This window comes from Megalopta genalis, chromosome 3 (genome assembly GCF_051020955.1).
Source record: "Megalopta genalis isolate 19385.01 chromosome 3, iyMegGena1_principal, whole genome shotgun sequence".
NCBI lineage: Eukaryota > Metazoa > Arthropoda > Insecta > Hymenoptera > Halictidae > Megalopta > Megalopta genalis.
The window spans coordinates 16,157,169-16,171,198 of NC_135015.1; the positions used below are offsets into that span (position 1 = coordinate 16,157,169).

The 14,030-nt window shown below is 44.2% G+C and overlaps 1 protein-coding gene across 10 annotated transcripts in view; it reads right to left on the bottom strand.

Annotated features, from left to right (window-relative positions):
- Nucleotides 1-238: 238 nt before the first annotated feature.
- The window catches only part of lilli (AF4/FMR2 family member lilliputian), a 447,030-nt gene continuing 433,238 nt past the window's right edge, over nt 239-14,030 (bottom strand). For 8 of the 10 annotated variants that reach the window (XM_033478322.2, XM_033478323.2, XM_033478324.2 and 5 more), the window contains 6 exons: nt 12,644-12,783; nt 12,240-12,434; nt 12,082-12,171; nt 11,908-12,004; nt 11,535-11,829; nt 239-11,408 (listed from right to left, as the gene is read on the bottom strand). In XM_033478322.2, the coding sequence (XP_033334213.2) occupies nt 11,299-11,408; nt 11,535-11,829; nt 11,908-12,004; nt 12,082-12,171; nt 12,240-12,434; nt 12,644-12,783 (927 nt within the window). In that variant the 3' untranslated portion in view covers nt 239-11,298. The remainder of the gene's footprint in view (nt 11,409-11,534; nt 11,830-11,907; nt 12,005-12,081; nt 12,172-12,239; nt 12,435-12,643; nt 12,784-14,030) is intronic. The other 2 variants (XM_033478325.2, XM_033478326.2) reach the window with 2 other exon arrangements.

Consider the following 14,030-nt stretch of genomic DNA (forward strand, 5'->3'; position numbering starts at 1 on the left):
AGACAACTTATAATTACGCATAAAAATCCGCAGTTCAACGACGACGTATGACGATGGTGGATCGATGGAATGACAGCAACAACGCGTAGTTGAGTAATATTTTTTTTATTTCACTTGGAGCTACTTATGTACAGTAGAGAATCTCTGTCGTTTTTATTTAAAAATACACGATTTACATAAAAGAATAGCAGCCGTGTTATGCGTGAACGGGACTCGCGGGGGTTGATTGAAGACTGTCTTGTAATTGGTCAATATTTTATTTATTCCTTCACTTTAGTTTAAACAATTTGTTCATTCGAAGGATCTCGATGAATCCCCCGTAAACTGAATATGTTATAGTAAATACGTTCCTTTTTACAATTTATACCATATACACAATAATAGTAATAATAATAATAATAATAAAATTAATAATAAAATTAATAAGAATAATAATAAGAATATAATGATAATGACGATGATGGTGATAATAATTAATAATAATAATAATAATAATAATAATAGTAATAATAATAATCAGATTAATAATAATGCAAGCCTAAGGCGCAAAACAAACAAAAAACGTAAGGTGTACGACATAGTGAAACCGCCTCCAGTGTTTTTTTTCAGCCGACGGTATTTATCTATTTTTTTTTCATCTACGCAATTTACAAACCGTTTTGTCAGCTGCGCATAAACCTCTCTCCCTCACTCTCTTTCCCTTTCTCTCCTTTGCACCACGATTCTCTCCTCTCTTTCTCTCCTTTCTTTTATCTCGTTTCACTACCATCGATTGAGTCGTTTCTCACTCTCGATCTTAAGCTGAGATTACTATAAAATACATAAAAAAAAGCACAAGGCAGAGACCGTCCGGGGGCGACTGAAGGGGAACATAGTCGCCGCCATATTGGAAACACAAGAAGTATCGGAGGCTGCAGAGACTACAGTTCCGAAGACTAAGCGTCGATCGGACGTCGTTAATCGCTTTCCCTTATTGCCGACTGAAAAAAGTCTTCCGAAGACGACACCGAACGATAACGTTTCAGGATCACCGAAACAGATCGAAACCGTAGGAACATATATCTTTGGAAGAGCTCCGAGAGAATCGCGTCGACAGAAAAATCCGAAATCGACGGAGTCGGTCCGATCAGTCATTGAATATCCATCGAAGCTACCCAAATGGGTCGCCGATATTGTCTCTGCAGCTGCGACAGACATTCCCACGACTGTTCCCATCGACCGCAGAAATTACAGATAGAACCCCAATTTACATTGCCAAATTAGAAGCGCAAAGGAAGCCGAATTATAAAATGAACAAGATATTGCAAAAATTGTTACAGATAGAACCCCAATCTACATTGCCAAATTAGAAACGCAAGGAAAGCCGAACTATAAAATGAACAAGATATTGCAGAAATTGTTACAGATAGAACCCCAATTTACATTGCCAAATTAGAAACGCAAGGAAAGCCGAATTATAAAATGAACAAGATATTGCAGAAATTGTTAACAGACCCCTAACCCCCAGCAAGCTACAAGAGAAGCCCTAAGTTCGATCGAAGCCACGATCGAGAATAGAAGCTAGGCAATTTGTGTCAATGTTGTACGAAACTTAGCATGATTCAAACCAACCACCGTGTCCTCTACATGCTGTAGAGCATCGAACAGCCCACTCGAATCCAGGGGTTGTCCCCTACGCGTGGGAGGACCGGTGAACGTGATGAGATCGCATTCCCAGGGGCTGTTGACAAAGACAGACCCCTGACTAAAGCCGTTCACAGCTCAATCAACCCCTAGTCGAGGCTCCTTGCAATTTCGATCTAGGAAATACCGTCAACTGGCCGCGCGGGATCATAGAACGATGATCCTCGGGGCGCAGTGTCCTCCCCTTGCGACGCCTGATTCGAGAGAGTTGTCGAATAATGCCTGGGCAACTGGGAATTGATGCGTGGGATTGAGGTTGACAGGCAGGAAGTGGTGTCTTTTGGCCATCCGGGTGTTCCAGCCGATTATCTGACAGGTCTAAGATCATCGTATTAGGTTCTGAGATACATGAGAAGGATGAATTATCATGAAGGGGACAGCGATTTGAATCTGAGGTCACGAGAGTTCGGTCCTTAATTAATTGTGCGGTTCAAAAGTCGTAGGTTTTCGCAGGTAATTTAATCGTCACGTTTAACACTAAACTCGCCGTACACAAAACGATCGTACTTTTTATTTAAAAATCTATCAATTCGGAAACAAGGGGCAATGTTCGCGCGGTTGTCGTATCTTGCAATCGATGCCGACAACTTTTCTTTCGCGTTAGATTCTACGTTTTACCGATAAGAATCGTTCAGCTTAACGACCGATCCAGTTGAATTCCAATTTCTTCTCGGGTGGTTAAGAATTTCCGACGGTTTTCGACAAATTCTAAGACACAAGATCCTTCAAGTCCTTTCGTAGCAAATTATTAGAAAGATCTTGTAATTCCGGATTACGAATTAGATCGAAAAATCCAGATAAAACGCGGCATTATCGTTTATACAAAGTACCAATTGATTCTAGCGATTCAGTGTTAAATTGCGAAGTGACGAATAAAACAGAATTTGTGGGCGTCGAATGCCAAAAATCCTTTCCGTAAGCTTTTTCGGAAAATTGTATGCAATCAACATTTTGTTCGTAACAATTGTACCTACCTTGTAGCAGATAGGTTTAGAACATAAAAAGGTTTGGGGGATGAAAATGGATTTTCTGGATCGGCCAAAAGACAATTTAGGATCGACGATTGAGCAACTTTTGTATCAATTAGGATCGTGGATGCTCGCCATCAATTCCCTGTGCCTGATAACCCTACTTGCAATATTTTCCCAGCCATCGGAGCTAGCCTAAGCTAAACAACGAGACAACCTGATCTCCGCTTCGGTTCTCTTTCGCCTCCCTTCTCGTTCGTTTCCAAGGGGTGGCGGGGGTGGTCGTTCGACCGAGCACCAGCCGCCTCCAAGTCTCTACCCAGCGATCCGCGCCAATAAATACAATAATTAATAATTAACATTAATAATTAAAATAAATAAAAAGCAGGTAAGTAATTAAATCTTTCGTTAAGCGAGTTTGGTCTCTCCTTGGTGCGGTTGCCATACTATGCGTCTCTTATTGCTCTTTGCCTCGATTCAGTAGGTTATTTCTGTCATTCTCTCTCTCTCTCTCTTTCTCTCTCTCTTTGCACGCTCACGCCGACTGATTCTCAGTTAATTGTCCTTTCTTTTAATACAATGCTTAGAAAAATTGTCGCTCGCCGGATTGGCGGGAATCAAGTTACTCGCTGCGAGTGGGCGCTGATCGAGCGGGTGAAACGAGCTCGAATACAGCCAACGAAAATATTGCAACGTCCGTTCGAAACTGGTTTCGAAAACTTTGTGGCCGCTTCCAGTACAAAATATGTGAAATTAGACTGCGAATTTTCACGTTGATTAACAACGTCTGAATTTAACCCTGAAATGGTCGAGCGGTTCGTACGATTTTCCAAAAAAAAAGGTTACCGGAAGGATCCTTGGCATTCGACGCCCACAAATTGTGTTTTATTGATCGCTTCGCAATTTAACACTAAACCTACTAGAATCACTAGAACCAATTGACACTTTACATAAACGATAATGCTGCGTTTTATCTGGATTTTTCGATCTAATTCGTAACCCGGTATTACAAGATCTCTCTAATAATTTGCTACGAAAGTACCGAAGGATCTTGTGTCTTAGAATATGTCGAGAACAGTCGGAAATTCTTAATCACCCGAGAAGAAATTAGAATTCAACTGGATCGATTGTTAAAGGCTCAACGACTCTCATCGTTAAAACGCAGAATCTAATGCAAAATCAAAGTTGCCGGCATCGATTGCGAGACACGGCAACTATACGCAAGCATTACCTTCGTTCATTAATCGATGGATTTTTTCTATAAAAAGTGCGGTCATTTTGTGTAACGGTAAGTTCAGTGTTAAACCTGACGATTAATCACCTCCGGAAACGTATTGTTCTTGAATCACCCGACCAATTAAGGATTGAGCAATTATGTTCGCATGGGAACAGCGGAAGGGTTTCATTAAAATTCCAGGATCCGAATGAGAAAATTCGCAGCCTAATTGCACCCTTCGAGCTCGACCACCGATCGGCTTCCATAATAAATTGGCTTTCCACCAAGCCGGCAACGTGGAACAGGACGCGAGCGTATTAAACACAGTCATTCTCTCTCTCTCACTCTCTCTCAATTCTCTCCCGCTCCCTCTCGCATCCCCCGTTTCAATCCTGCGGATCTGCTAGCCTGCCTGTTTGCTCTGTTTCGTTTGCTCGTCTGTCTGGCCGTCTCTTTGAGATGATCTCTGTGCGAGGCGTGGGCGGATCGGCGCGCAATTTCGCGACGCCACCGGAAATCGGGGAGCGAAGAACGGGACCCTGACGAGTGAAGGGTAGGGCCATTTAGAATAACGGAGACCGACCGTCCATCGGAATCCTTGCTTCGGACGATCGGTCGGTCGGTCGGTCGGGCATTTCGCGTGCGTCGCTTCCACGCGGAAGCTACCCTTCGAATCGTGGACAGGGTCCACCCCCTCGCCGATCGCGCCACGCGCTAACTAATTAAATTGATCGTTGCGTCGCTGATTACTGGGTCGGTGCAAGCGATCGCAATGTCCTGAGCCTGAAGTACAACACTTGTTCGCAATTACTGTGACGACGAGGAATAAATCTGTTCTGCGAATTCTCGGCGCAGCCAAATTAAATTCGAGTCGATCCGATTCGATTCGTCTCGGCTAAGATTATTCTCGTCTCGGGGGCGAACGACGTTTTACGGGCGGTGCCACGATTCACCACCGGTTGTTGCGAACGGTGATTCCGGGGGCGCATTTCGAAAATTTCTTCGAATCAACTTCCATGTTTTACAATTTATTCGTGGTTAACAATTCAATGGGAATCCTCGACGCATCTTACTTTTACTACAATTTCATTCTTTTTTTTTTTGCTTTTTTCTTTTATAAACTGTGTCGTGTCGGACGTACTTTCTGGGCTTGCTTGCAAGCCGAAGAGCAACCTCGGGTGCCATGTTTTTTTCTGGCACCTTGCGACGAAGTTGTTGCATTTTTTAACACTTTGTCTACCGGCGGTTTTCTAGAAACTAGAAGGGACATTTGTCGAAAAGGCGAGAGAAAGAAAGACGGTGAAGATGAAATCATTCTCCATACAGTTTCTGCATTGTCAGTATATTTCTAGTCAGCTTAATCTAACGTAACAGGTTCTTTAAAAATTATCGTAAACTTATCGGAGTTTCCGTTGGACCGTCGATCGATCATCAGAAAGCCTCCCGGTAGATAAAGTGTTAAAAAAAGAAATCGCGCGCGAAAATCAGTGGATCTGCGCACTAATAGCGGTCCGAATAATGATAATAATAATTACTAATTAATAATAATAATAATAATAATAATAATAATAATATGTCCGAACGTAAATTTATCTTCAAGTATGTGCCTAATTTGGAGCCCCGATAAATCGCAATCGTCTTTGCACCGACCAGATGAACTGCCAGCTCGAAGGAGAGTCCTCCGACCCGTCTCGCTCTGTAGAAATCGTGAAGGTTGACAATTTCAAGGTAATTTGGAGGATCGCGGGGTGTTCCTAGCAACGGGAAATAATAGTTGGCACTTGGGCAGGGTGCGGAGGACTCTCCCGCGGCTTTGGCAACGCGACGGGCCGAAAATCTGGTGGCACGAACTGTGACCGTATACGAGAGTATAGTAAAATAATTATTATACATACAATACTGTGGGATCAGCACCCCCCAGAATACAATGACTAGCCTGCGGATTTTATGCGTTCTCGGTTCCATAAAGATCAGCAGTCTAGCAACAACGTACGGAAATTAGGAATGCCGGAGGGTTCCGTGGCTGATGTCGCGGGACTCGGTTCGATCAGCTACCAATTCGCGTGGCGTCGCGGTTCCCTCGTTTCCTAAGATCCTACATTCGGAGGCGCGTACGTTCGCGAACAAGGACGTAACCGAAGTGGTGCTAACTAGCGTCGCCACGTTCGGGGATCGGAAGGACACTTCGTTTAGACATGTGGAGTTGCGTCGGGTGGACTGGAAAATATGATCGACCATGCGGCGGAGGGAAAGAAGACGAATCCAAACAAGAAGACGATCTCGAAAAGAATTATCAATTTAGAAAAGAGAAGGAATTCTCATATTCGAAGAAACCTCTTCGGCTTCTAATAGAGAAGACCGAAACCCTATAACCCGAAGAAGTTGACGTTGACATTCCTTCGCGCGAGCATAGAACTCTTAGCGAGATTATGCCGGAAGATCTCAGCGCAGAGGAGTCGGGCCACGGTGCTGGGTGCCCTTCGACGAGCCTGAATGGCCACGAAGAGATGGGAAGCACACAATTTTTACGATTTAGAGGGTTCAGAAGACTCGACGGGGATTTTTAAGTGTCCCGACGAATTTGGGAAAGCGAATGGATAGTCAGCACTTTTCCTAAGATCCTCGGAGACTCGTCAGGGGAGTACCGATCGCTATGGACGATGATAAAACGATGATCGTTGCGAAATTAGGGGGCCAACGAAAGAGAAAACTGCTGGATTGAGCAGAACGGATGGTGTGTCCCCGAAAGGCGACGATGATGCGCGCGACAGAGACAGAGACAACGCCGTGACATCCGGGGACAAATGTCACGACAGTTCGGCCGAGCATGGGACCAGGGCCCCCCAGAATATGATAGCGGAAATTAGGAAAGCCTGAGGGTGCCGTGGCTGATGTTCGCAGATGTTGCGGATCAGCCGAGGAGGTCTCAAGGACGCGGTATTTTAGCCCCGTGTGCGCGGTCCCCACTTATTTCCCCAAGATCCTGCAATACTATTAGTATAATAATATAATTACGATCGTGTATCTATGTATACATATACTCGTAAGTGTTGTCCGCGGTGTGTTTGTTTTTCTCGGTATGTATAGAAATATATTACAATTATACGGTGTAGCGAAAATAAGAAAGAAAATGTATAGTGTCCGCGACGAGAGGATGGAACGGGGGCCGTAAGGGGGGGAGGGTGAGGTGGGGATGGGAAAACAGAAGAACGGCAATAAAGAATCGAATCTCGAGATTATGTATACATGTATAATAATATACGCTCGACAGATCGATCTCGAACACCGTCGACCGCAGAAGAAACTAATCGAACGAAACAAATATATATATATATATATATATGTGTGTGTATGAATGTATACGTACACAAATCAAAAGAGAAAAAAAAGTTTCTGCTGCTGCGTTAGGTACAATGTACAATTTGTGTCGGTCGCCGACCTGCGTTGCTTCGTAGAATCGCACATCTCTCTCGCTCTCTCGGTATTTCAGGCCCTCGCGAAGACGCGCGCGGCAAATTCTCTCAGACCCCCATTCCGCTCGCATATAAATATGTACATCGAAGGAAGAAAAAAGAAATCTAGAAAAAAATCTTAGTACCAATAAAACTCAATAATAATATGACAATAATAATAGTAATAGTAATAATAAGAATGATTATTAATTAAGAATGAATAGTAATATAATAATAAAATTAATAATAAAAATAGTGATAATAGTAACGATATAATATGTATATTTAAATAATACGCGTGAGACAAAACTCTTCTCGGCCGAGAGGCATCAAACATAAGGGAAGGAAACGGGACGAGAAAGAGAGAGAAAAAAGAAAGAAAGAGAGAGAGAGAGAGAGAGAGAGAGAGAGAGAGAGAGAGAGAAGAAAGAGAGCAGATCTCGTGGAGAACTTGTCTCGAAGGAAACTCATCGCAATGAGAGTGAAAGTGCGAGAGAAAGAGAAAGAGAGGAAGAGAGGAGGGGGAGAGAAGAGGAAGTGAATGAGAATACCGGAATTGTTTTTGTCCCCTACGTGGCAATAGTAACCGGCAGCACCCATCTGCATCTTTGGAGGTCAAGCTAGGAACGTGGGCTTTCACATGCCCGCGAAACCAAGGACGTTCAGCAAGGACCATGTTCTGTTCACGCCGAATCAAGGACACCGGGGAGACGAACAGAAAAAAATCAGGATCGATCGGAAGGACCCAAGTCGAATCGGTATGATATTTTTGCTTTGCACCCTCGCATGCAGAACCATCCTAATCGCCGACAACCATAATCGCCGCTACAACGACGGACGAGACCGGGGGCCTGATATTTATACGTATCCGCTATAAATATGTGTCTCGAAAATATCAAAACTTTCTTTTTTTTTTTTTAATAGACTTTGCCTCTTTTACGTCGTTTTTTTTTGTTAGTTTAGTTCTTTAAATCCTCGTTCAACCGCTTTGTTTCGCACACGAGGTAGAAAATTGTATCCCGTGAACCATTGGACCGCGATTAGAGTAACTCTATGGGCCGCCGGGGTCTCGTCCCTCGGTCCGACGAACCTCCCACGCTTCTAGATGAGACCACGGCGACAATGTTAGCTAAACTTGGCACCAACAGTGTTCTCGTCTTTCGTAACACATTATTATCGTAATAATAATTGTACAATGTCTTGATAAATGAGATAAAGCGATAGGTAAAAAACTCTAATGTTAATCATTCCGGTTGGTTCCATTGAAATCAACATTTCAGTAATTCGACATAACCGAGTTTGTCTGAATCTAATCTTAATAAATCAGACCATAATTTACTACGTTATCCTTTTGAAACGCAGAGACAGTTCGTCATAAAAATTGTTCACCCCGCGCGAATGATTTTACGCAAATATTTAGGTGCGTTTCAGACTGCGGACTTCATTTTCAAAAGTTCAAAGTATTATATAATTTGTATCGATTCTACTAATAGAATCGATAATGATATATATAAATTCAACTTCGTTTTAGACATCATTCCATAATCAGACTCGATAAGATTCTTTTTATCCAGCGACAAGTTTGCCAACAAAATCGCCTCTGAATTTCACTATCCTGCATCTAAATTTAGCTCGAAACGCTCGGGCCTCGTATACATTGTTGTCATTCTCTAGCCACAGCAACAACCGAAAGAGGTCGTTGATCAGCCGAGCACACCTTGGTTCTCTTGCTCTCCGACCGCGAAAGTGACTTCCCTCGGGGAAAACTTGACAAGCGTAACGCAAAAGGAAGCGGAGACGAGCGAACGAAAGGAACGTTTCGAGAGAATGTCGCGGATGGAACGACGCGTGCGGATCGCGTGCGACCAGAACCGAAACGACACACAAACGAAAGAGAGAAAGAACGCAAACGAAATACTTCTTCCCTTCCTCATCCTTTCTTTCCGTACTCTTCTCGTTCTAACGCTGATCACTCGAAAGTAAAAAGAACCGTGACGACGTACTCGCGTACCGTGTTGTGTTTTTCTTTTATTACTTAAATATTTTTTTTCATCTTACTCATTTTTTACCAGAAATTTCCTGATTCTCGATAAGATTTGTGGTAGCAAAAATTGGGGCGGGCCGGCCAGACGCGCGGCGCCGCGACGTCGGGCCGCCCTCAAGGCGGCGGCACTCGCAAATACCTATTTACAAAAATATACACATGAGCAACTCGCTTATCCGTTTATGCTTTTTTCTTTGTTTCGTCGCATTTATCGCTCATGCCCCTCCGCGAAGAGGAACACGGTCCTTTAGGTATTTAAATTGTTACTTCATCGTCGTCTTCATCTTCTTCGTCCTCGTCCTCTTGTGTCTGGTGTGTGTATATATATATATATAAATTTGTATATATATATATATATACATATGTTCGTCATTTTTTCTCACATCTCTTTCCCTCTTTCTTTTGTCTTTTTCTTTTTTCTCTTACATTATTCTCCTTTAATCGCGATACGTGTGTATCCGTGTTCGTGTCTGTGTGTATTGTTTGTTTGTATTTACGTATGGTAATGCGCTATACGTTATAATTATCTGAATATTCTTTTTTATTTTCTTATTTCGTGCATCTCGTCGCTAGAACCTCTACTTTATTTCCCCTTGTTTAAACTCTAAGTAATGTAAATAATATGTATTGGTTGTATTCTTCTCTCTTTCTCTCTCTCTCTCTCTCTCTCTCTCCTCTCTCTGTTACACCGTTTCTCCTCCTCGGTTTTTCCTTTATCATCCTTGTTGCGCATTCATCTAGTCTAAAACATGCCACCCCTTTCTCTCAGCTCTCCGGCCCCCCTCCCCCCGTTTTTCCGTAACCTATCTACAAAAGAGCCGCGCGTCCTTGGACGCCGGGCAATATATTTATATATTTTTGTAATATATATATTTGTTAATAGTGTGTCGATCGTGATCGACAGTTGATCTCGTTGCTCGCGCGCATAGCGCGTCTTTCTTCTCTCTCTCTCTCTCTCTCTCTCTCCACTCTCTCTTTCTCTCAATCTCTCTCTCACATTCTTCGCCGCTATTCTTCTTCTTCATCTTCTTGTTTGCTAAAAACGAAACACGCGGCGGGGCGTGTCACATGTTGGTTCTCTTTTCATTATTAAATATATATATATTTATAATTATTTATATATTTATATAAGTAATAAACTATATGCATTATATGTTTATATAATTGTGTATTCGTCGCACTCGAATCGCCGAGACGAGACTCATGCTTCAGGTAACGTCGCACCGTGAAGCGAGAACACACGGGCGCTTCTGTGGCACTTCTTATTTCCCTTTCCTTCGTGGTACTCCTCCGATTCCCGACCTTGCCCCCCCCTCTCTCTCTCTCTAGCTCTCTCTCCCTCTTCGTCTTATGAATGCAACCTTGGTAATTTACAAAGAGAACTTTCTTAGTCGAACACACTTTGATCCTCCTCTTCCGTATCTTCGTGACGCTTCGTGACGCTTCGTTGCTCTTCAGTGTCGTCTTCAGGGCTGACGACGGCGACCGGAGGTGGTCCTCTGCTTGAAAAATATGAGCGACACAGGAGGAACCGTGCTCGAGAACGTACCTCTAGGATCTATCTTCTCAGGTTGTTCGTCGGATCGGTAGCTTGCAATTGACTATGAAAAGTTGGTGCCTACTCGAAGAGGTAGCCGCGAGCGAGAGGGACTCAACGATCCTCCTCAAAGATCCGATGCTCTCCCGTGACCACCGAATCCCCTTGTCCTCACCTCAACAGCCCTTCTTCTTGACGATGAAGCTCGACGACTTCCTCTTTCCCTCTCTTTCTCTCTCTCTCTCTCTCTCCCTATCACTCTTCAAAAAGGAATTTTTATCCAGCACGCCGCAACTGGTAACTCTGTTTTACGTAAACATTGTTGGATACGTAGCCATGTTCTGCGGCAGAGAGGTGATATAGTTGGGGGTGGGTGGTCGGGGGCTGTGCCACTGTGGTCAGAGATCACGAAGCTTCTTTATGCCGGCCTGGACGTAGCGCACCAGGTCTCGCAACGAGCTCTTCAAGGTTAGAGGTCCCAGCTTCTCGTCCAGTTCAATAAAGAAGTCTGGAAAACAGAAAATAGTCATTAATTACGTGAACGGTACAAAATTGATAAGAAGCAACCCTTCGAAAGTAGAAACGAAGGTTCTTCGAGCTACGAGATCTAAAAGAGAGTTTAAGGGTTGCTCACCTCTGTGTTTATCCGTTACCAAAGCGTGCGCCTGGTCCCAGAGTTCGTGGCAGTTCAACATCAAATTGAACTGGTAGTTTTGCTTCGCCATAGCGCTATAGATGCCGAATGGGACGCTGACGTATGGAGCTGCCTGTGCCTGACCAGACGCAGCTCCGCGGTTCGCCAGTTCTCCGCTGCTGTATCCGGAACTTTGGCTGCCTACAGAGCCAACAGAGCCAGCAGGTGAGGGTGTGGGTGACAGAGACGGCGTCCCTTGACCCTCTGGTTGCACTGGCGTCGCCTGAGCAGCTTGCTGATAACGCAAGAAACATTCGGTAAAGAAACAATCTCTTCTAAACACAGAGCAAGGTCATTATTGTCCTGAATTTACCTTTTGGTGATACTCCGTCAGAAGCTTCTGGGTCTGTTTGACTTCAGGTTTATGCATCTTGAAAAGTTTCAAGTATATGAGGGACTGACAGAAGAGGCTGAAACAAAGTATCAGGGCTACAGCACGCTGCTTCTAAATCGTCGAATGAAAGATAGGAAGTGGCGCAGCCCTCACCTTAGAATGGCCAGCTTGTTGTGTATACTGCTCTCAGGCGAGCTATTCTGCTGGCTCTTGAACTTCGACGAGATATACCTGGAGGACCGTCCGTATCAGAAATCGGTTTAATTAGACAGACCTTAGGGTGGCTTATGGTTAATTAGACATCCACTTACTTGATAAGACTCAGAGTATCCTTGTACATAGTGAACGACGCCCTCTCGGTGAGGGGATCCGACTCCATTGCGTTCCCAGTCAGCAGGAAACAGAGAACTGCTTCCAGGTAGAGCATCCCTTGCGCCGTGAGCTCGCACTCCTTGTCGGCGCTGTGCTTCAACCGTTTCGCTTCCATCAGGTACTGGTTCTGGTCCCTGCACCCAACAACGCGAACGTATAATCATTTCGAAGGGGGCTTAACGTTTCACTCCTTCTTTTTTTACTTTGAAAATATAGAATTGTTAGTTTCTGATTATGCGATTATTTATTGTTAAAAGTGAAAGACTCGAATTTTAAATGTCCGCGGTCTGACAGTTATTAGAAACTTCGAGGTTCGAATTAGCGAAGGTTTGAAGCGACTCACCACCTATCCTGATCCTCCAAGACTTCGTTTTGAGGGTTGAAGTATGAGTAATAGACGCGTTGAGGCGGAGGCGGTGGCGGCAAGAGACTAGTCTCAGATTTCTCTTCCCGCTCATGGTTCGTTGGCTGAATACCACTCTGCTGTGTAAGGAACAGTCGCGTTAGTGCTGTTATGGCTGCGGTATCAAGTGTACATTCATATTTCATTAACATAGTTGGTCGACAACGCAACAGGGAACTAAAGAGCACCGACAGCTATTTAATTAGCTCTTATTCGCTAGCAACTCGGATCTTCAACGATATAACACCTAATTAGGGCTGAGATAAAATAGCTGCAACTACTCTCTAGCGTATCATCGTGTCTCCCTCATCCGTCGCTTTTTCATTTAAGATCTATGCACTTACTAGCTTGGATTTTGGGAATAGACACACGTCCTTATGGAGAGTAGTGTCGAGCATGACGTTAAGAAGGCGAATAGCATTTTCACGTTAGTCTATCACTCGTTCAGAATGTACCTTGATAAGACAAATTTCTTTTTCTTGCCGACTTGTGCATTAGTGGAAGGGACATGGGATGATGAGAATGAGAAATTGTGTCTTGTAAAGGTTCTGCTCTTGTTTTCCTGTCACCTATTGAGAATGTACCTCGATCATTTAACTGTTTAGCTAGCAAAAATCTATGTACCTCTTCCAGTACGATGAAGATTAATAAAATCTGTGTTAAAAAGGGTTCTTCACAATGGCCGATAGTTTGTGGCGGCTACCTCCAGGCCCGCCAGCAGATGACTCCTTCGTTCTTCCTACATCTTCCTACATCTTCCTACATCTTCTCCTTCGACATCCCAACGTTTAAGGCAAGGGCCCGCTAGGGAGGGGAGTCTAGCACGTGTTCCCCTCTCCTTTTTTCCCAAGCATCGTCACATTCAAATTGGTGACCTCGACGTGATTTGAACACGCAACCTTCTGATCGACGACCTACAGCACTACCTGGAGACGACACGAGAACCGAGAGAGGGCATACAGCAAGCACGGATTAACGCCAGGAGGATTTAAAAGCGGCCGAGACTGCGTAATCCCTCTCCTAATGTGGCCATCGCTGTCGATCTGCGGAAACGCTTGGCACTCCGAATTTTCACGACATCCTGGACCTACGACGACGTCGGCAGATCGGCGGACATCACGAGGACAATGCGTGACTTTACAGAAAGGCCATGTTAGGACAGCAGCGACTCACTGCCATCCCACGACAACTGTACGAGCAACGAGTTCACAACTGGAGTAAAGTTCACCGGTTGAGTAACGCGCTCACAACAAGGATGAAAGCCTGATGAAAACCTCAGCATCAAAAATGTGTGTCAGAGATGGAGTAAAGCAATGAAGGCTCCTTC